The sequence below is a fragment of the Vanacampus margaritifer genome, chromosome 5 (genome assembly GCF_051991255.1).
Source record: "Vanacampus margaritifer isolate UIUO_Vmar chromosome 5, RoL_Vmar_1.0, whole genome shotgun sequence".
Lineage (NCBI taxonomy): Eukaryota > Metazoa > Chordata > Actinopteri > Syngnathiformes > Syngnathidae > Vanacampus > Vanacampus margaritifer.
This window is the reverse complement of record NC_135436.1, coordinates 21,334,550-21,358,620: the sequence shown is the minus strand read 5'-3', so window position 1 is coordinate 21,358,620 and position 24,071 is coordinate 21,334,550. Positions and strand designations below refer to the sequence as shown.

The window sequence follows — 24,071 nt, the reverse complement described above, 5'->3', positions numbered from 1 at the left end:
TAGTACGCTCTGTAATCTGCTTAACCATTTAGTGAGTTGTTAAAGGAGTATGCAAATACTTGCATGGTTTAAAAAAAAAAACAAAAAAAAACGACTCACACAAACACATCATGCGCGCACATCCGCACACACAAATCTGGCTCTTGGACTGCTGGCGATTTGTAGCGCTAACACATTTAGCGTTGTGAGTGTGTGTCCGAGTGTGTTGATGTGTTTGAGACCTGCTGCAGGCACGGAGAGAAGCCAGGCCTGGAGCGTGATGACAGAGACCAGATCCGGCCAAATAGAAGTCCCCCCCCCCCCCACTACCCACCAAACCATGCCCACACACATATACACGCACACACACACACACACACACACACACACACGCACACACACACACCCCTCCCCAATCCAATTACCCTGGTCCCCTCTTATTCTCCCCTGTCCTCTCTTTGCATCCATGTATACCTTTGTCGACTCCTCTTTAAACTTGTTTTTATGCAACTTGACTTTAATTGAAGCCAGTAAGAGCCAAGTGTTTTGCTAAAGATCTCATCTTAGCTCACCGTCGTGGCCTTTTTACGACTCAGAAGTCAGGATTGTATGCGGGCCGGTTACGAGCAGGAAACACGACAGGCCAACTCTGATTTAGAGCATTATGTAAATGCACTTGTCGGCAAAAATATGTTTTTTCTCTCGCAAGAAAAAAGGGTTGTGGAGTTTTTTTTTTGGTCTTGGCTTAAAAAGATTGTTGTGGCGTAAAGAGACACACTGTTAATGTTTCATTTTCTCTCCACTTCAAGGGCTTATTCATCTGCACTTCACTCAAGTCTTTATAGGAAAAGACATTTTTTTTTCCACAGAAGAAAAAACAAATTACACAGTAGGGAGTTTACAGTTGATAAAATATAACTTTTTTTTATTAAGCATTTGACTTCAGGATGTTTCGGCATAGTTCCAGATGTGTAGTGTGTCGGTAGATGTGCGATTGCAGGAAAGTTTTGTTTGATTTATATTAACACGTTGTGAGTTTGTGCATGGCAATGATAATGATGCAATGATGGACTCTTCATCATCATCATCAGTCATTTAGGTCAACATTGGATCGTTCGGATATCAAGCAGAGAACTTTTGGAGTCAGTTGGCTGCACTGAGAGAAAAGGGGGTGAATCATTTTGCATGCATTGCTTGTCAATTATTTGTGTAAAAAATAGAGCTGTCAAACGATTACATTTTCTCATCAGATTAATCACATCTTAGAATTTTGATTAATCGCGATTAATTAATTAGGCTTAAAAAAGGCTTATTTAGCAACATTCTTTTGCCCGCCAAATTTAATGAGCGCCGGTTATGTGTTTTTTTCCCCGACATTTAAGGTTATGAGGACGTCTTAAAAAATGTTTTTATCCAGTGCACACTCTCACCCTCCTCTTTTTCTAATCAGTTAATTAATGGAAACAAAATGACCCCAATAGTTTGACACGAAGAAATATTCTGAATGTCATACGCAAACATTTATTTATTTCTTTACTTTAATGCATGTAGCTACACAACACAACCTGTGCTACCTTTAACGTAACTTATCTGCTGTCAGCTAAAGGATCATCTGCGGTCAAAATTAACAGTGTGATTAATCTGTGGTAAAACATGATTAATGTGATCCTTTTTTGAGTTCAGTTAATTAGTTAAAAAAAGAAAAAAGTTTAAAATATTCTAAATTTCATCCCAATTCGTGATTGTGTAGCACTTGATGTTGATTCGTCACACAAAAAAATCCAATTGAAATATGCAATGATGGTTCTGTCATTGCCATTTATTCGTCACATCACTTAATTTTATTTGCTGTGATGCACGCGCTTTTTATACTGAATGAATCAAATCTTTTGTAGCAACTTGACCATCTCGTGCACTAAAACAGCCGCCGCTTCTTAACTTCTCTTTGTGCCGCGCTACCTTGAAGTCTGGGAGACGCACGAGCGTACACGCCCGGGCCGGCGCCCTCCTGACGTCTCTCCCTGCAGGCCAGGCCGCAGAGCGCTCCAGGCCATGTTGCTTTGTATTCTGACGGACAGGCAGACAGAAAGAAAGACTTACCCCCGGCTAGCGATTACGTCGACGTGACACCGCAGGAGTAGCGCGCATGGAGAAGAAAGTGCACAAGGCACGGCGGCGTGCAGACGAAATGAATAACAATGTATGCGACGAGTCTCCCCACACCCCCGATAACCTGCACGCCAGAGCCGAGTCGCTGTGACAGGCTGGTCTTTGTGGACACTTTATCCTGCCTGTACACTTGTAAGGTAGAGCTGGGATAATCGCACCTAATCTAATTAGGTCTAAAGAGGGCCATGACTGAGGCTGGCCAGAGGCTGACCGGGCACGCACACACACACATCAGCAAACACAAGATCAGCAACAAAATCCTGTTTGCATTAGAAAAATAAGGTTGTCATATTGATTATGCAAATGAGGCGCTAACTGGGACTAACTGCCTCTCAGGCCAGCCGGTTACAGCTGACACAAGCTAAAGAGATGAGGAAAGGATTAGGACAGGTTGAGCTATACGGTTTCTTTCACCGCCGTTTTTGCATGTACTGCTTTTCAATCCTCGGCAGGCTGATCTTCAGTGCTGCTTTGCCATTTTGTCATGCAGAGTGACTTTATCACCTGTAACAGTTTTTTCGTATTTAAAATATGTTGAAATCTCAGGGGGGGAAAAAAAATGAAAAGAAAAGGAAAAAAGTCCTAATTTATGACAAAAACGAGGGCTAGACAAATTATCGGCCGGGCCGATATTCAGCATTTTGACGAATATCGGCATCGGCCTTTTAGAAGAATCATACGGCCGATAATATATCAATTTAAGAATGTGTCAACTTCAGGGAACTATTTATTTAAATTTTCAGTTAATGTTATAAGAGACGCTGCTGACCCTGGGAACTCTCTGCACCTTCTGTTTTTGTTTGAAATTAAGTAAAATTTTAATACTTCAAGATGTTTTGAAATTTTGGAAAACTATTTACTGTAGAAAAACAATAGAGAGCTATTTACTTGTTTAGGTTTTTATTTAAAGTTTGAAGACATGCTTCTGCTCTTGGGAGATCCCCAACCTTTTTGTTAGAATTTTAAAACAAAGATGTCTATTGACTAAGATTTATTTTTTTTTACTCCAATATTTTACGAATCCTAAAAGTTGCTCAATGAACATCTACTTAAGAATTCAACAAATTATTTCTTTCTTTTTTATTTATTAAGCTGGAGTTTGTATTTGGTGCCAATATTTTCCCTTTTTGTGAAACTGAATATCGGCTCCAAATATTGGTTATCAGCGTCCTTGACTACTAATAATCGGTATCGGTATCGACCCTGAAATAACCATTTCGGTCTATCTTTAACAAAAACATGCAGTTGCTTCCATATTAATCCGTTTCATACTTTTGATGGTTATTGTGACCAAATAGTGATTATGTCATTGTTGATGAAGTTCATACTTGTGCGGAACTTGACAACCTTTTATGCTCCTCATGTTATGCATTTATTCTTCTTCAAAATGCTTTTTTCTCGTGTGAATGACTGATGACTTTTTAATGATTGTAGTTTTTAAAATGGCAAAAAATAATGGCAAATTTGTATTCATATAATTTCTGATTTCTAGTCCCTGATTGTAAACTGGCTTCAGGAGGGCGGCCGATAATGGTATAGGTCACCGCCGCAAGTACCGATACCTTAGAATAAGTCTGGTATTGGCACCGATACCAGGTATCGGTAGTCACCCATCATAGTCTGGATGATACCACCTCTGCCTCAATTTGAGCCAGGAAAAACCCTGCCTGGGGTCAAAGGCATCCCACCACGCCCCCTTTAAGAAGGGCTGGTATAAAGGTACACCCTCTTTTTCAAAAATTACTCCTTGTTATAGTTTTTCTTTGGTCCCGTAATTAAGAATTTCATTTTTCCAATTGGCACATCTCAATCATGTACTTGAAGGGAGTTGTTGGATAAGTTCTGTAGTAATTCCAGCTGTTAGTTGTCCAATTGCATTGCGTGTGCAAATGTGTGCCAATTCATAATGTGTATGAAGTCCGCGTACACACTTGTCTTCAGGTGTGCAGCCAGATTGCTATCCCCTCCTTGAGAAGGCCCGGGCTCTTCTCGGGCTGAGGGTATGATGTCCAATTGAAGGGCAGGATTGAAAGTGATTACCTTGTTAACTCCTGGCACCCGCTGCTAGCTTGAAATAGAGCTGAGCGCCAGGGCCTGATTTGCAAATGAATAACTTCTCGTCTCGCCCGTCCCTCCCCCCCCCCCCCCCGTCTTCCTCCCTCTCCTTTTTTTTTTTTTGTCCAATCGATGCCAAGATCATCTTTTTATATTGTGCCATGACAGATGCTGCGCGGGGCTGCCATTGTTCCCCATCAGTTTTCTGGCGAGCCAAAAGATTTCCACATGTGATTTTAACACTGACAAAATCCCACCCCTCCGTAGCAGCCCAGCGCTTTAGTCTTTGTGTATCAGCGCAGCAATCTCCAGACTTTCCGAGCAGAATGTTGGGTGGTGTCATTGTCTGCTTCTCAATAATGGAGAGGTGGCTCTCTGATTAGGGAAGCCTCTAATTGGGAGATATGAAAGGGGCTGCCTGCTATTGAAGAAACCGCAGGGAAATTGATTGCTCTCTGACGTTTCCCTTTTTCTTTTTCTTTTGTGTTTCTATTGCTTTCACTCTATGAAGCTGAAAAAAAAAGAAGTCCATTCTCTTGGCCTCTGCACTGGTTTGCTCCGAATATGTTCGCATCGTACCTACGTTGGTAAAGTCTTAATTACAGTAAATACTTTTCTTAAAAAACAATCAAAGGCAATAAAAAGCAATCACTGAAATGTAAAAAGAATAATTATTGTGTACTCTCTCGTGTGACAACCTTTTCTTATGCCACTGCACAAACACATTTAAAAAGAATCAGACCATTTTTGCTGATTTTTCTTTCTGTTGTGAAATCAACTCATTCACTCACAGCTATTTTCACTGAAGCAACCCCCTTCGCTCCTAGCTGTTTTACTAGATTTTGACTGATTTTGCAAGTCCCACTGAATATTGTGTTCTATTGCTATAAAAACATGGAACCTACCAAAAGAAAGGTTAGAGTCTCTTCTTTCATCAGGAAAAAAGTATATTTGTACCTGTTTCCGTTTTGCAGCAGTTAGCATTATAATATAGCTAATTTTCATCATTATTTACATTCCTGTCTGGCAAATAGAGCTTGTTGCAACATGGCCCTGGTTGATCTCTTATACTCTGCTGCCACCTGCTGGCTGTTTTTGGTAATAACCATTGCTTTAAGCCACCTCTTCATGTCAGTAGCTGCATCAAAGCCTACTGTATGCTCTTGCAAAAAAAACAAAACATAAACAAGGAATAAATCCGTTTTTGGGAGTGAAGGACGAGGTATTAAAAATGTATTTACACGTTTTGGGGTTTGAATGAGTTAAACAAATACAGTGGTACCTTGGCTCACAAACTTAATTGGTTCCCACAGAGAGTATGTGAGCCGAAAAGTTCGTCTTCCAAACAAGTATTTCCCATAGGAAACCATTGAAATGAGAATAATCCGTTCCCAGGTCCCCATAAAACACAATTTTCTACTAAAAAAGCCTTAAAACTACACAAAATATACCTTATTTTATGTATAATAAATGTGCTATTGTATTGTAATTAAAGAAATACACTGTACTGTATAATAAAGTGTTTTTATTTGCAAAACTTGCAACTTGCCTTTGTGATGGTACAGTAGTTGAAGGCTTGATGGAATGGAGTGGGAGGAGGAGGGAGGGAGGGAGTTACTGTTTGGAAGGAGAGTCCTCCGGTCTGGCTTCTCTTCTTTGCTTCTTAGGAGACTCTTTATCCTTGTTGCTGACTAAAAACCTCTTAATTGACACCTGTTGGTAGACTTAGCGTACCGGTACTGGGACGCTAAGTCACAACAAACGCGCACCTCGTTCGTGTTTGTCGATGATCTCCTTCTTCTGCTCGACCGTAATTTTCTTCAATGTCTTCTTAGGCTTAACACTAGCCTTTTGTGGGGTCTTTTTCGGTCCCATGGTAGCAAAAGTACACTCCAAAATGATCCAAAATGTCTACCGAACACAAACCACGTCCGCACTCAAAGAAAGGGGGTGACGAACTGGGACGCCGTGAGCGTGCGTCAGCTTCTCGTGATTTCTCGTGTCGCGTGATTTGGTTCGTCCGCCGAAAACTAGTTCGTCAGCCGAGACAAAATGCCATATCATCCAGCATTAAGAGACCAAAAAAGTTATTTTAGTCGTTATATATATTTTTTTATTTAATGGTTCAATTAATCAGTTGTCGATATTTTATTCTGTCAAATATCGGGATTGGCATTGGTGGGGGTGGGGTGGGTGGGGATCCCTATAGATTGGGCTTTAGTCAGGACAGCTATAACAAAACACATCGAGTGAGTGATGTCTGTGCAGGAAGCGTGGGTTCAATTCCCAATCAGTGACGATGTGAATAAGAGGTTGCACAATTTTAGATTTTTAGTCCACGCTATTGTGATGAAAGTTGAATTGACATTGACAAGCCACTGACGACGTCTAGGTGTAGCGGTTGCATCACTTGCCCGAGTTTGCGGTGTTTGCAAATAATCACAAACCTCTTTTTGTGTGGTAAAATAATTCAAAGCTTTTCCTTTAACAATCGTGGGGAAAAATCGAAACACTTATCTTGGGTGTTGCATGGGGGATTGACAGCCCCTGATGAACCCCACTGACATTTCTCCATCTTGTTAGTGCGTACCATCCCTTCTATTTGCACCATAAACCCTGAGAGGTTGCTGTGACAGTACCCCACATAAGAATGCCATTTCAATTTCAATTGGCCGCCATGTTTAAAAGGAGTTGTAGCGATAGCAATCAGGCCCGAGGGGGGGGGGGGGGGTGGTTGGGGGATCCCAGGCTTCTTGTATTGTGTCCCTTGCCTGCTTCATATCAAGCATTTGCCTTGTGTTAGTAAAAGGCCGATGCCACTGATGGGAAATGTTTATTACTGCATGCTTTCTTTTATTGGAATGTGTGCGCGCTTGTGCATGTGTGTAATGCTCGGCCCCTATCCTATTGACTTTTTAATAAATATGCCTGTCGTTGCATCAGCAGTCAAACAACATATGAATTCTCAATGACACGCTTGACAAGGCGTGCAATTGTGGCAAATGGGCTGGCTGACACACACACACACGCGCGCGCACAAACATGAATGATGTTACTTTCAGTCATGTAGCATCCTGCTTTTGGCTGATGTTTTCTCTTTCCCTTATCACAATATGTGACTGCAGATATCAATAAGAATACCAAAAGCTGTTATAAGGTGGAAATAATTCATCCAGCTCACAGGATAATAAAAAGAATGTGTATCCCTTTAAAAAAGTGTGGAGTGATAGTTTCATACATTACAGACGCTCCCCACCTTACGAACGAGTTACGTTCCGGACGATCGTTCGTAAGGTGAATTTGTTCGTAAGTTGCTTCAGTGCTATATTTTGTATTATAATTTATGTTTAAAGCCTATATAAGTATATTGAAGGGGTATATAAGTATGTTTAAGGCTTGTACAAGTAACCTGCATTGGTTTGTACTGAAAAAAACTTTTAATAAAATGGAGAGAATACGTACAGTACTGTACTGTACTGCGTATGTTAGAGAGAGAGAGCGAGACACACACACACAGTATGTACATGTACGCAATAAGATAAATAAAATGAAGTTTAACTTACTTTTGGAAGATGTACGCTTAAGGAGATGATGGAGGAGGAGGATTTTATATCATGAGAGATTCTTCGTCGTCGCTGGAATCGGCTTCAAAAGTTATTTCCTGCTTCATGGGGACCGGCGTTTTCTTCCTCCTCCTCCTCGCCACGTTGCTCAGCCTCCAATGAGCTCTCACAGCGCCAATCGTCGGTATTAGCGGCGGAAAGAAGCACTACGCGCAATACAAAATCTAACTTACAGCATTTCTTTCCGAACATTTTTCGACATACTGTACGCGCAGACATGTTCGTATGTACCGTTGTTCGTAACTCGAATGTTCGTAAGTAGGGGAGCGTCTGTACTTCTTCGTAACTTAATTTCTTGGCCCAGCACCACTTCATTCAAAATGTCTTCCCAATTTGGAATTTCAGACCACTTCTACATGCCAATGACAGCGAGAGCGCTAATGACATCATTTGGGATCAATCCCGGCTCCCCCGCACCCTCAAACGGCGCTTTACAACCTCCAAATAAAAAGATTAGAGTGTTCTGTGTTTTAGACCACATGTTTTCAAAAGAACAAAGAGATGGAGAAAACTCAACAGATTCATGAATTGTTGCTTGTCAGCACCAATAGTCTCTCTCACAGAGTGATGCTAAAAAATTGTTGCATTGAGCTAGAACATAACAGTCAGCGATTATTTACAAGGGGAAATTCAAGTTGAACAAATTAAATTATTGTTTGCTTTCATGCCCAACGTTGACGCTTGTATCGGATATGTGGCATCTAAAATTGACATTGGAGAAGCATGAAAATTGGAATTGAACACTTGGACTTTAAGTGTAAATGCAGCCTAAAAGATCTCAATGAATGGGGCAAGCGAGGCAGGGAAGTGCCGACATTGTGATGGATCCAGCCACCGTGTTAAATTGGTCAGTATTGACTTTGGCATTGCTTAGTTTGTTTGTCCACCTTCACTTAATTGACCGTAGTAATTAACATCGGCACTCTCGCTCAATTCCTACGCTTTTAAGAATAAACTGCTTTGCTTTACTTTACCCGTTATCAAGTCACCAAGTGCCATTTTACCATTTGGCTGGAGTCATTTTGCCTCATTTTCTTCAAAACATCAGCATTCAATTTTTTAAAAATTGTTAATTTAAAGTTCCTTTAACACCACTATTTATTTATTTATTTATTTTTTTACACACGATTAATGACCGCCCCTTGGAAAGCCTGTACTGCGGGAATTCCAGTCGCAACGCAGCAGACACGTCCACGTCAAAATTTAGCTGCAATACATTTAATAATAATGGAGATATTTCTGGAGATTTGGGGTCAAGTTGTGTTTTACAATTTAAAAATATGCAGAAGTTACTTCATGTTAAAGATTAGATAGCTCTTAATATGAAAAGAAAAATGCACTGAGCTGTCACCGTCTTACAAATGCAATAATGCCATCTAGTGGCAGAAAAATGACCAACACAAATCAATAGCACACTTTAGAGTACAGTACATATTTTTAATTTTAACTCAATTTTATAAACTATTATGAAATTACTGTTTCAATTTTACTACTTTAGATCAGATGTCATTAAATGGTGCTTGTTATTAAGTTTCTGAAATGGAGTTTCAATAACTGTACTTGTTAAATGTTTGTTTGTTTACATGTAGCCAGTGCAATGTTGAAGATTTGTGATGTAACACCAACAAGTGATTTTTTTTTTGACACACGTACTCATTATGCCAAGCTTATCGCAGTTTAGCATGTACCGCTCCTCAGTGCGCCTAATTCCCGTCATTTATTCTCTTCCATTTCTGCTTCGGCGGCGTGCCAGCTATGTAATGTGCGGCGGTGGTTGTAGGGAGCAAGGCCGCCGCGTCTCCCAGGCCTTGTGCTTCACCGACCATTACTATCTGGCCTGCCTCCGCTACAAATTGGATGAACAGGCACTGACACATTTTCAATATTATTACATTAAACCAAGTGGATTTTGATTGATAACCTAATATGGGCCTAATGCAAAACATCAATCACGGCAAGTATATTAATTATTTAATATTGTGGCGTAATTCAGAAATCAATGCCGCTGCTGCGTGGAAAGCACAGAGGAGGGAGGGGTGAGGACAGCGAGAGGATGAGGAGAAACGGAGAGCTCGCTCCCTCAAGACCTCATCAGATGATATGTTTTGAACACGGGGATAAGCATGTAAAATGGATTATCATCACTATCTAGCTGCCCCCCCCCCCCCCCCCCCCTCCATGACGTCAGGACGAGATGTAAAAAGAGTGCCTGATTAAATGCCATTAAAAATGAGATTTTTAATAATCCTAAAATGATAAGTTGCAGAAAAAGGAGAGAATAAAGTGAAAGGATGCAGGAGGAGGAGGAGGAGGGGGGAAGGATGCGAGCGTGTCCGTGTCTCCCCTGTGTTAGATTGTTTCCCGCTAATTGCGCTTCATTAGCGGATTACACACACTGTCACCACGGTAACAAATGTCTCGCTGTCTGCCCGCCGCGCTCCCCGCCATGTATAATGAATGTGGCGGGGTGTTTGTCACAATGTAATATAATTACAGTCCAGATGAAGTTGGCCTTAAGTGGTTGACTTTGTGCTGCCACGAAGACGGAATAAACAACAAAACGGGCTTTCATGGTTGCCTTTTGACCTTTTACTTTCATTGTTGCTTTATATTTTCTTTTAATTCTACTCAAGGGAAGTCATCTATCCATCGATCTATCTTGAACAAATAAACAACTTCCTCTAATAGTTGTCTCCATTTTGCTCCTTGTGAAAAAAAAAGAAATTGCATTGTAGTTATAGGAAATTATAGAGTTTTTCGCTTTTACACACACACACACGCACGCTGTTTATCCCTTTGAACAATGTTGCTAGTCAAAACAGCAGCACCTACTGAAGTCTGAACACGTAAAAATCCGACATTAAAAATGATCTTTTGATGAGATGCCGTCTACTTAGCTAGCTAGGCTTGTGATATCTCTTCAAATCGCGGCCCCTACTTTAATCTAGGCCATGTCAGTTTTTTCGATACATCATCCAATTGTAAATGCCTCTCCTCAAATAGACACCTATCCAATTCCCCTCAGGAAAAAAAGTAAGAGTGAATCTATCTCTCGACCGTCCGACTGTATTTTCTCAAACAGAGTTCTCTAATCTAGAGCCATGTCTCCCAGCTAAGTCGGCCACTTGAACAAATAACAAATAAACGCCTCCCCCTAAATAAACAACTCGCCTCTTGCCTTCAGGAAAAAAGTAGTAAATCTACCTATCAACTGAAAGACTGTAATTTCTCAGTTTGTGTTCTCTACTGTGGACACGGTTTGATCCGGATGAGTCTCCCAACTGAACAAATAAATGCCTTTCCCCCAAAATATTTTTTTTCTCCTCCATCAAGAAAATGTTGAAAGTACATCCATCTCTTCATCCCTGACTGTTCTCTCTTAAATTGTGTTGCTTACTTGAGAGCCAATGTCAAGTCAGTTTTCCACTTGAGCAAATAAACACCTCTCCTAAAATAGATGCCTTACTTTTTCTCTCAGGATTTTTTTTTTAAATATACCTCTGGACAGACTTACACACCAACCTTAATTGCTGAGCCCATTTGAACGCTGTTGCTCACCAAAAAAGCAGCACCTATTGATGAATCTCAGGTTAATTGAATTGTTGTGATTTGCTTTTCTGAGAATTATTGAAGGTTATTTTACATAATGTGAGTTTCCTTTTTGTAATGATTAACATTGCATGTGCTTTGCAGTGTTGTGTTCGTTCCATCCAGGCTGCCTCGGTTCCTGCTTTTCCCTCCTTCATTTCTTCATCATCATCCATTTTTTTTTTATCAATCTTGCTATCTTCATATCATTCCATCAGACCTTATTTGAAATGAATGATGTGGGAATGACCGCGCTTATGGAGCCCGGTGTGATGGATGGATAGATGGATGGATTTTTGGGAGGAAAGGGTAAGAGGTGGTGGGGGTGTATTAGACAGTATGTAATTTTAGAGATGGTATAGATTTACACTGTGATGCTGCTGCCTGCATTAGCAACTGAAGCCTGTCGATAAGCCTTCCCCTCTCTTCATGCGCGGACACACATACACACACACACACACACGAGTTGTCAGTAATGGGGACCAGAGTTGGTCGGGGGTGCTGGGATCGGAGGCTGTTTGTATTCTCTTGATCTTTTGATTTCCACTGCTGCAAATTTGAAATATGCCAAAATTGCATCTATTATTTACTGCCAATTTGCCTTTCCCTCCCCCAACCTCCCACACACACACATTTCCCGACTTGCCATTCTATCGCTGACACTGTTTATTCTACATACTTTTTATTATTATTTATTCATAATAATTATAAGCATAATTATAATCTTCACATAGTTAGCAGCTTGCCATTGTTTCGACTAGAAATACAAATAGACAACAAAGGCAGACATCTTCTACCCTTTAATGCAGTGCTTTTAATTATTTTTGTTACGCCAGAAACAAGAAAACATTTCACCCGCACCCCAGTTTTTGCCGAGACTATAAATAATATTATAAGTCTAAGATATTGTTAGAAGCACACCTCTGAACATAACATTTTATCCTTAAAGAAAAAAAAGGGGAAAAAATATTGATTGAACTTACAACAGAAAACCTTTGTTAACATTGTGTTTTAGTCTGAAACAAAAGATTTGAAGTGCATCAATTTGCCTGAAATTTAAAAAAAAAATAATAAGAGCACCACTGACATCTACTGGAGAGGATGTGCAATTACACTTCATTCTGTCATTGCCAAAATAAAATAAAGTTTCTCTGGGACATTTTGCAAAATGGATTAAAAACGGGGGGATTTTGCTGCTTAACTCATGTTCCACAAACACAATACCGTGTTTAGACTAGTGGGGCTGCATATAACATTATTGAAAATAAATTTTTGGAGTTGACTTTCTCTTTATTTGAAAAAATTTTTTTTTTATCTGCTGGAATTAGTGAATCTGCAAGATGGAGTGCACTACTTGCCTGCACACAGCAGAGGCACTGTTGAGTCCACCTCAACTGCCCTGCTATGTAAAGAGCAATGTGATGTCCGCTATGGAAAGTTGCGCTACATCCGCACAGTAACATTACTCTGCTAAATAGAGCTCAACGCAATCATTCATGAAAAAGGTGATCATTTTGTGTCAGTGAACTTTACTTATAGTTTGTAAATGTGCTTTTGTGTTGCAGGGATGCTGGACGCATGAAAGCAGCATTGGAGCATCTGGTAAGTTCTTTTCAGTAACACATAAACTGCACATTGACATCTGCTTAATTAAAATTAAGTTCTTTAGTGCTAGACAGCGATTAAAGCAATCCAACTTGAAATGACGACAATTAGAATAATCGTATCATTTAAATTGTCTTCAACTTCTTTGAAAAACACATTTGCACACACTGTCTTAACACACTGCGATGAACGTGAGAGCCTGCGCGAAACTCTCTCATGGGACGAAACCTGAAAATTTAATGCCTCTTTCTAGGCTTTCTTTCTTACTTGCTTTAATACGAGGTCATAGTGCCATGCAACAAAGTGAAAAGGTTCTCGTTCCTCTTTTTGGGCGGGAAAGAACCAAGGCTTTCTTTTTGGCCCCTTATTCCACAGGATGAATTATAGACGGGGGTCAGCGAGGGTCCTGGTTCTCTGCGGATGTCGCACGCCCTGGCCCCCTGCATACTAAACTATGCACATACACACATAGCGACCACACTAGGCAAATGACCCTGAATATGCCACAATGGTATCTGACCTCCCCATTAACAGTTTATTCATTTTATTAATCGTGGAATGCAACGCCCACTCATTGTAACTAACAGGGATGTGATTTTTCCGCTAATTCGCGGAATTCCGCTTTTTTTATCTCCCCCCCCCAAAAAAAAAATCCGTTTTTATTTATTTTTATTTTATTTATTTATTTTATTATTATTATTATTTTTTTTTGTAGTAGTTCATTGTGTATGCACATGACTCCGACAGATAACATCTTCTGCTATAACAAAGACATTTGTGGAATGCTCTAATATGAGTTACTTTTCATTTGGTCATGATACAATTATTTGTTCATGAAATTTGAACTCTTCAACATTATTTATGTGTTAATTTAGTAATCACATTAGTTAGATATGATGATATTCTCAGTGATAGTTTTTAAAAGCAAAGGCAGTCCAATGTTTTTGAATGTGACTGATTTTGAGTTGACTAAAACTGCCATTTTATATGGGATAGTTCAATATACATTGAAAATTTATGCTGTTGTTTTGTCTATTTCTTTGTCATGTGAGTGCATTGAAAGTGCCAGCGGCCCCCAGACCCCCGGCTAAATTTTCAGATAATTTCACTTTGGTCAAATCACATCCCTGAACTAATGATTAACCAATGTATTGTTGACCCTTTTTCAAACCCCGACAAAAGTGTTGTATGTTGCGGTTAATATACATCCTTGGACTTGAGTGGACTTTCCTTCTTGATATCGAAACGGAAGTGTATCATGACCACAATCCCTCATCAAGCATAATGTTTAGATTTCATAATACATCTCAAATGATGAGACAGATGGACATCAAAAGCAAGTTACAGGAGCAGAGCAGATCTGAGCAGGTGGATGGCAATGGAGATAGCCAATAATGCAGTGCGCCATAAAAGGTCATGTGAATAATTCAAGACCGGGTTGTATGCATTAACAATATTAATCACTTTGTGTATAGCGATAGTAAGCGAGCCTTCAGTGCACACAAGATGCACTCCGCTTAAATGACTACAGTATGTTAAAGCTATACTATACTATATATGCAGTTACTGAAAAGTATTTCATATTATGTACACAGGTGAAGTCACACACTTATATTAATAATAATTATCATACAAATTATTATTATGATTTATTCATTTATTTTTGCTTTACGTGATGCGGCCAATCGGCTTCACAGTTGAGAGATTCAGTTTGAATCTTGGCTTCTGGCCTTCTGACGTGCAGTTGTTTCTTCTCCCCAAATGCCAGTTGGTGTATTTATTTGCATGTTTGCTTTAGTCTGTATACTACTGGCAAAAAAACAACAAACTCCCAAATATACAAATATCGTCATTTATAGCAGAGTGGTTCTCAACTGTCGTCACCCTTGGGACGGCATTTTCATTCTGTTGCAAAGTTGCGACCCACTTTTGTAGAAGTTGAGAACAACAGGTTTTGTTTAAAGAGGAAATCAAATCCAAAATTGTGTTTACAATATGTTTTATGCACCCTCACTTTGATCTGAATTTGACCAGTCAGCCACTAACTAAAATGTGCACTGCTATCCAATAATTGAACAGAGGTAATTACAATGAATTAACTAAGAATATATTTGTAGTTTGCTCATTTTGCTGCATGATTTTTTTTAAATTATTTCATTAGATAATAAAAATTTCATCTCTTTAGGTACATGTTAAATATTGCAATAATATCGATATCGCTATATTCAGCAACTATATCGCATGATTTTCCAATATCGTGCAGCCCTAAAATCAACGTAGCTATTGCTTATGCACGCCTGGCTTGTGTGACTTAATTTCAAACTATGTGCGCAGCTATATATACAGAATTGATAGGTAGACTCCAACGTTATTTATATAAGTCACTCACAAAAAGAGGAAGAGATAAAAAGTTTTAGACATCATGTACATTTTTGCTGTCTGTTACTCTCCTTGTTTTTAAGGTGTCTTCAAAAAAAAAAAAAAACATGTATTAAATTTTTTTTAATTTATTTGTTTTTTTTTAAAAAAAAGGAGAGCAATGATGATGTCAAATCGAATGAACAATACTGAGCTCTCCTGAGAAAAAAAAAAACGGTGTCTTCAAAGAGTGAGCAGTTTTACTTAACAGTATTTTTGTTTAATTTTGTTTAATTATGCAGAGGGTAACTTCTCTTAATAATTGTATGACATGAATGTTAATCTTATTGATGATGAAAATATGTGCTTTAATCGTGTCAATCACAAGTTTTTAGTAGAGATCCTATTCAATTGTATGTAAATTTGTAGTCTGTCTAATCGGATTTTTAACAAACAAAAGATCATGTGCAGCGGCAGCAGCAGCATCTGAGCCATCGTCGCTTCCACTGCAGGTGTTGGGTGTTATACACTTGAGTGTATTTTTAACATTACATTGCATTTTAACTTTACACACGCAGCGATAAAAGCACACATCGGTTCCTTTATCGCCGTATATTTCCGTGCAAAACGTCTCGAGGAATCCAACCCCAGCGACTGTGGCGTCGCGTTTGAATTTATGGGTGTGTTTATGCTTATAGGGAGATTGCACCCCGGCACTCGGCTGCCTGGGGGAGCTCAGCGCTCTTGATTACGACTCGGGGGCCGGGAACAGTAAATAATGGAGCATGTCCCGTCCCCCCCCCGAGGAAGACTTGTAGAAGTGTTCAAAATGTTGTTCCCTCTCAGTCGCTCACATAAACATCCCAACAGATTTCCAAACAGGCATTTATGATTCTCTGCTGATGTACTGCTCTCCAGATGAGCGCGTCAACCCAACTAAGCCTGAGACATATTATTCTTTTAGATCCCTGTCTTGAAACTGTTGGAATAAAACCATCACTCTCTTTTATTAATCAATCTGTATTGTTTGAGCTTTCTTCTTAATAGCAGCCTTATTTTAGGAAGGCTTTATATAATGCTCAGGGATTTGAACGCCATCCAAGATGTTTGAATAGTTCAGCGTGTCTTGGTTTTAATCAACCCCCCCCCCCCCTTTCCCTCATTGTTCAAATGAAGGTTTTCATAATGAATTGTCTCAATGAGGAGTGAGTTGGTGAAGACACGGTTTTATGAACGTTTTAGCAATGCTGTCGTAGAAGCTTTCCGAACTTTATCACTGTATAATAAAACAGACATTTCATCAAAAAAACACTATTTTACATTCTCATAGATTTTGGTCAAATGTATTCATTTATGCAATTTATTATTTAACTAATTGCAATGTAGTGGTTGAAAGAGTAACGTTTTTTTTTTCTAGCCAGCCATAATGTGATGAATAGTTGAAATTTTCATTCAAGATCAGTAAGAGAATTGGAACTAAAAGACAGCTAGAGGTATCTGTTATTCAGTTTTGCTTTGTCAAAAACTACAGATACATCTTTTTGCCTAGGACAAATGATCTCACTTTTGTTATTCATGTATGGAGTTTTTCATTACAAATTCTGTATCTATTATTCAGCTGCCATTATCCATTAGTGAATTATGGAATTGAATTGTTTATCAGTTACTTAACTCATTCAACCCCAAAAATGTATGAATATGTTTTTTTAATACTTTGTCCTTCACTCCCAAAACTTATTTGTTTTATGTTTTTTATGCTTGAAAATACAGAAGCCTTTGATGCAACTCCTGACCTGAAGAGATTGCTTAAAGCAATAGTAATTACTACAAAAAAACGCCAGCAGGTTGCAGCAGAGTATAAGAGATCAGCCAGGGACATGTTGCAACACGCCCTGTGGCTCTTGCAAAATTAGTCAAAATCCAGTAAAACAGCCGAGAGTAAAGGGGGTTGCTTCAGTGAAAATGGCTGGGAGTGAATGAGTTAAGTTTGAAATATCTACAAAACCATTTTGACTACAGTAATTTCTGGACTATAAACCGCTACTTTTTTCACTTGCATTCGACCCTGCGGCTAATGCAACGGTGCGTCTTATCCATCAGGCAGAGCAAAACAAACCAAGCGAGCCCAAATACAGTAGGAGAGACAGAACGAGAGTGAGACAATTTGTGCCCTCATTATGGAAAAGAAAGCCGCGGGAACCCAGTGCGGTAACATTAAAACACCTGCGGCTTACAGTCGGGTGCGACTTATATGTGTAGCAAACTCGAGTATTCCCCAAATTTTGCCTGCGCGGCTTTTTGTCAGGTGCGCCTTATAGTCCAGAAATTACTGTAGTCATAATTGTTGAGTCAATCCCTAATCCCATTTCCTCCACGCCCACTTGCAAAGCTTTTCTGAACAAACGTGTGATCGGCTGGGTCGTACCGTATGGGAGGAGTTACGGTAAACGAGATTAGTCTGTGCATTTCCTGTGTGCGTACGCTAGCTTCCATTAATACAAGATGCTTATCAAAATGATCGAATAGGCAGAGTGGAGCCTACAGAGAGGACTGCTTGAATAGGGTTTGTGGGTCTATTTAAAATGTGACTTGAGATTACATTTGCTGTGCTTTGGCGCTTTATAAATAAAATGTTATTCCTATGAAAATAGTCAAACGTTGCTGCCGTTAGGTGGGCAATTATAATTTGCATGTGAAGACATTTGTTGTCTTGTGTGTTTTGTTGTCATATCTCGACAGACCGCGTGAACGTGAGAGAACAAAAAAGTAAAAAGAATAAAAAATAATTGCTCCCAGTGCATCGCGTTAAACTGTGTGCTTTTGCACATAAGCAGTGAGGCAAGAGCACTTGAGTATGACTCCAATGATGCTTTGCTCTGTTCAGAAGAAGAAAAGTCACAGCGAAAGAGGTAGCCCGGCAGCTGCTAATCAGTCCATGCATTTTATAGAATGAAAAAAAAAAAGACAAAAGAATGAAGTGGGGAAAAAAAAGCATGCCCGCTTTATCCATACGTTACGACACTGCCTCGTCGTGATCGCAGGTTCACTTTGCAGCTCGGCTTCAGCACTCTGCTAGGCACACTGCCAGGGGACACATAGAGGTACAAGAGTAAGGAGACAGTGGGGGGCGGGGGGAGTGGATATGGGATTTGGAAGACTTCTTGGTGGGAAGAAAGTATTCTGGAACAAGAGCACACAACGCCTCCAAGGTTCAAACATTTTACACCTACAAAAGAAATGCATTAAAAACTCCAACGTGCAAGCTGAAAGGGGAACAAAAAGTGATACAATCCTACGCAAGGACAACAAATTATAACTGACACATTACTTTTTTTTATTTTAATCATGTCATGGATTTTCACTAGGGCTGCAACTATTACAATGGAACTTCAAGTTATGAACTTAACTGATTATGTGTAACCTGAAATGTCCATTCAATAAAACATTTTATTTCATTTTCTTTTTTTTAATTAAAAGGAGAGAAAAATAAGTAAAACTTGTGACTTATAAATTAAAGTTTACCATTGAAATGAATGGGAATGCAATTAATTCATTCCAGTCCCAAAATTAAGTTCTTTATTTATTTATTACCAGTGTGTGGTTAAAAATAAATGCAATGCAATGTAGAAATAAGTGAAGGGGGGAAAAAAACGGTAAACCCCCAGTAACCAAGTAAACGGTCTGTGCCTAATTGTCTAAAGGTAAAAATCACTGCCTAATTTCTATAGCTATTCTATATTTCATACACAAGGCAACTCAATGTGCTTCACACGCAAGACAACACCTACAAACATCAACCAACACAACAGTGAACAACATTCAAAAGCAAAGTAGAAAAAAATGTTGTTTACAAACATCATTAATTTATAATTAAAAATTAATTAAGAAAAAAAAACATGATTTAAAATATTTAAAATACCTTAATCAAAGGTAGGGGTTGGATTTAAAAGCATTTACAGTCGGGGCTGACTTATTCCATCTGTGTGCAACATAACAGCTAAATTTAGCTTCACCATGTTTACTTTAAACTCTGGGCTCCACCAATTGACCCAAGTCTGCAGATCTCAGGATCCCCTATTGGGTTTATATTCAATCAGCATATCTTTAATGATAGCTAACGTAATGTAACACCTTTGATAACAAATCACTGCTCTTTAAGTTTTCGTGTTTTTTTTTTCCACAAAGCCCTGGTGTCAGGACACAGGCTTGTCATGCTTCTCACACCTGGCTGACTTGAGCCATGCTTGATGACGTCCCTCGGCGAGTTGAAGAGTTTACAGAGACTGGTAGCCCGGTTGTCTTAATGACAGACAGCGGCGGGCAGCTGCAGAAGGCGCTGACTCTGTGAGGGAATCCAAAATGGCAACACGCTGAGGGTGACCCAGAGTGCAAGAAGGTAGAATTCAGGGATTTTGCAAAAGCAACATCACATGTTGCACTGTTTTTTTGGTGGTTTCCTCCCCTGCTAATATCATTGCAGATTATAAAGAGTCAAAGGCATTTCTAGAGCGATAACAGAGATGAGAAAGGGGTAGGAGGGGATTGGCTTTTGATAATCAGTAAACAGATTTCCATGCTTATTACACTAATGATTTCATGATATTTGATGTGGCGTCGGGGGAGGGGGTGTAAAGCGCGATTGGGCGGTGTTGGGGGGTTTCTAATCTGGATGTCGCGGCTAAATGATGGAGTAATTTCAGCGACCCCCCCCCCAACACACACACACACAAACTTGGGGCAGACCCGCATGTAATTGCATGTCATTCTGGCACACAAGCAGGGGAGGCGTCAGAGCGCCATACACACGCACAACTTGTTCCTCCTTTGCATATACGCACACACGACTGTCTTCATCTTCATCATCTTTAGTGATCCTCCCCCCAAAAACTCCCTAAACAAAAGAACGATTGCATTAATTTTCAAATGATGACATTACATTAGGCGCATGCGGTGTCATATATCAAAAAGTGTTGAGAACTACTCCCTTACTGTATGTGCTTCATCTTAATGCTATCGCTGGATGTCAAGGGCATGGAGGAAATTAAATCGGAAAGTGCAGATAGACCAAAGAAGATATTATCTCTGGATGATTGCGGTTTTGATAGGTATTCCCGTGAATTTCATTTTCTCCGGATGGAGAGGAGATGAGTTAGCCCGCAGATTTGCTCATTTTTCTTCTACATGATTTATGTGAGTTGAGTGTAAACCCGCCCTCCTGCCCCCCCCCCCCGCCTTTCTCAAGAGCATATACATGCATGTGCACACACTCCTTTGAGTTGCATCTTGTTTGTAGCACTTTACAAGCGTATATATTCGTACTTTTCATGTAGCGGTGGGTTAGTAAACCGCAGTATGTTGGCGTTGTGTGTTAACACGTGTGTGTGTGTGTGTTTGTGGTGAGATAGCGGCACAGCGATCAGAGGAGGGAACCATTCCGTGGGAGGCGGGCGGGAGAGCATCATTACTCAGACTTGTTTACATTCTAAATACGTAATGAAATCTTGTTGGTAATAATGACGGGAATAAAAGTTTGGGAAATTGTAAAAGTGGTGAAGTTTGAGAAATGAGACCCGGCCCGTGAAATAGCATTTGGGGGCAGGAAACGACATTATTATGCACCGCTCCTGCCTGCCTGAGACATGAAGATGAACTGCTGGTGGGCCATAAAATGCTGTTAGCCCAGGCCTGAAGTATGGCACATTGTAAAAGAGCCCTGATGCCATATTGACAATATATATAAAAGTATAGCCATACACAACATTATTTTTCATATACGATGAGCTCAGAAACAGCAGCTTGGCTCGCACCATCCTCTCCCCCCATACATACACTTGATAGTTAGATCTTTTTTTTCCCCCCGTCCCTATAAAATATCTAAATAAACATATTGCTATGGAACCCATCTATGCCCTGATCTTATAGACCTTGATATTAAAAACAGAAATATTACATTTTCTTGGAGCTCTATTTTCTCCTGTCTTCTTTTGGCTATGGCGTATACGTTTGTCAGGGAGGAAGAAAACAAGGCAGAGGAAGGCCGTGTTGTATTATCCTGTATAATGAGATGACTATTGAGTATCAGCTCCGCTATAAAGAGATATAACATATGGGGCCTGTGGAGCGTTATTTTCCGTCAATAAGCACTTGCAATATAGAAGTAATGTCAACATCTGCGGAGCATTAAGACTGATGTTACAGTAGATGTTATGATAAGCATTCTTTCCCTCAAACTTGTGATGATCATAATAGTCATACCACCACAATCTGCTCCACGTGACTTTAAAAATTACATTTCTCATTATTAGGAACTGTGGAATCATTGGTGCAACCAGTCTCCATTATGACTCTTCATTAATTAACCCAGGATTTGTCCTTATATCCCAGAGATAGGCAAATTACTGTAAACCCAGTGTAAATAGGCCGTATATAGGAATAACAAAAATTAGCAACCACATTCACGCTCAAAAAGCTTGCAGAATGACCCTAACTTATGTTTTTGGAATGTGGGAGGAAGCTGGAATACCGGGAGAAAACAGGGAAAACACGCAAATACTAAACAGGAGAGCCTGAGAGGAGATACAAAGGACAATTTTCTAATCCAATATTTGGGAGTCCACTGTAATGTTAATTGAAACTCTGAAAATTAAAAGGCCTTCAAAGCCTCCTCTCCACACTTTGAGAGTGAAGTTGGGCATGGATGATTTTAGTCCGCTACGTGACCGCTGTGGTATCTGATTATGTGAGGCCAGTACGAGTACGAGTACGTGGTCGGCTCCCATCTGTAAGTTTGTGGGTTCGATCCTCACGCCTGGTGACCATGTCGAAGTATCCTTGAGCAAGACATTGAACCCTGATTTGCTCCCTGGGTACCTGGCAGCGGCCGACCACTGGTCTATGAATGTGTGTGTGAATGGGTGAATTCACACCCAGAGCACTAGGGTCAACTCAGGGTCGTGGGTTCGAGCCCAAATTGGGAGGTTGTTTATTTTGTGGGATATTTTGTCTAGTATTCGTCATAGCTTTGTCTACATATTTAAAAACAGTACTGAATCCGTACAAGCCCAGTTAGCTCAGTACTGCTTTGGGAACAATGAGGCCCTTTCCATGTCCATAAAAGTGTGAAGGAGCAACGTCGTTCAAACATCCTTCTTTAAAAAGTGGATGCCCCAGTCCTGTTAATACCAGCATTACCACTCAGGCTCCATTTTAATTATTCATGCATGACTCAGGTGCCCGAGCCGAGTTCTTGCCCTGCACAAGGGAGGAGGAAGTCCGGTCGACTCGCGCTCGCCGACCTTACCGCAGTGTTGACGGACATACTTTGTTGAGCCTAAGTGCCCTGCGTCTGTCCCATTAGTCAAAAATAAACACAAGCCATTAGCCAAATAAATAAACCTCACTCGGCTGGGTAATAACAATGCTACGCTGTGCATAACGAAGCGCGGCACGCAGGAAACGTCATCTATTTATAATGGAGAGCTGCTCCGAGTGGCTATTATTGTTATTATTAGGCCCGAGGCTGACCAGACAAAGCAAAGCATGCTGGGTCGGCAGATGGACAAAGGCGGCAAAGAGCAGACGCAGAGAAGCAGAGGTTGGAGTCAGTAAGCTGTCTTCCTAAAGTATTTGTAAAGGACCTCTGCCAAGGCCAATCGTTGCTTTTTTTTTTTTTTTTTCTAATTGACTTGTTCTTGTCCATCAGACTTACATGAAGCACAACAACGTTGGATACTACAACTGTACAAGCAAAAAAAAATTCCTTTGACAGTCATCGAAAGACTTACTTTGGCTTTTTTGTGATACTGCCAAAAGAAGGTGCAACATGAGTGGCGTATTTATCGAAGGTCAAGACAGAAGAATATAACAAGTGGCAAAATGGCCGCCCCATGAGATGGATAAAAGTGCACAAATGCAATATTAACCGGAATACCGTGTTTAGAAGAGTGGGACCTCAGAACATATTATTCTAAAGAACATTTGTAGGCTGTCTTGTCCTTCAGCAATGTATTTCTCAGCTTCTTTGTGTGTTACTTATCATGTTTTACTTGGCACGTCTGCTATATTTCAATCTACACACAAAACCTCTTGTGTTTGTTTGGGGTCTAATTGAGGAGGACGCTACTTTAGCTGCCTCTTTCTCTCTCACTCCGGCATCTGCCTCTGGGGAGCGCAATTAACGCCTCTTTATTGTTTACTAATGAATTACACAGAGAGGAGGGCGGCACACGTGTGAATCAGAGAGAGAGAGAATATGTCAGAGAGCAACAGTGTAATGCCACGTGCAGCATCTCGGCGGCATTATGTTTGTATGTTAGACTTGTGAGTATCTTTTACTATACTTGCTATGATCATTTGATAGTAATTAGCCTCGCTTACCCTCCATTTGGTACAATTGGCGGGAAACGCACACCTTTGCTCCAATTTTACTCTTCCATAATAAAATCTAATAAGTAGGGGTGTCAAAATAAGTGTGTTAAGTAAAAGTTCCTTTAACGCCATTAATTTTTTTTTAACGCGCGATTAATGACCGCCCCTTACTTGGAAAGTGAAGGAATTGCAGACGCAACGCAGCAGACACGTCCACGTCAAAATTTGGCAGTAATACATTTAATAATAATACATATATCTGTGGAGACTTTGGTCAAGTTGCATTTTACAATTTTAAAAATGGGCAGAATTTTACAAGTTACTTCA

At 40.0% G+C, this 24,071-nt stretch overlaps 1 protein-coding gene across 1 annotated transcript in view; it reads left to right on the top strand.

Moving 5' to 3' along the window:
- Nucleotides 1-24,071, top strand: part of rsrc1 (arginine/serine-rich coiled-coil 1) — a 131,301-nt gene that overhangs the window by 41,194 nt on the left and 66,036 nt on the right. Inside the window, exon 5 of the mRNA XM_077566946.1 lies at nt 12,980-13,016. Within this exon, the coding sequence (XP_077423072.1) occupies nt 12,980-13,016 (37 nt within the window). The remainder of the gene's footprint in view (nt 1-12,979; nt 13,017-24,071) is intronic.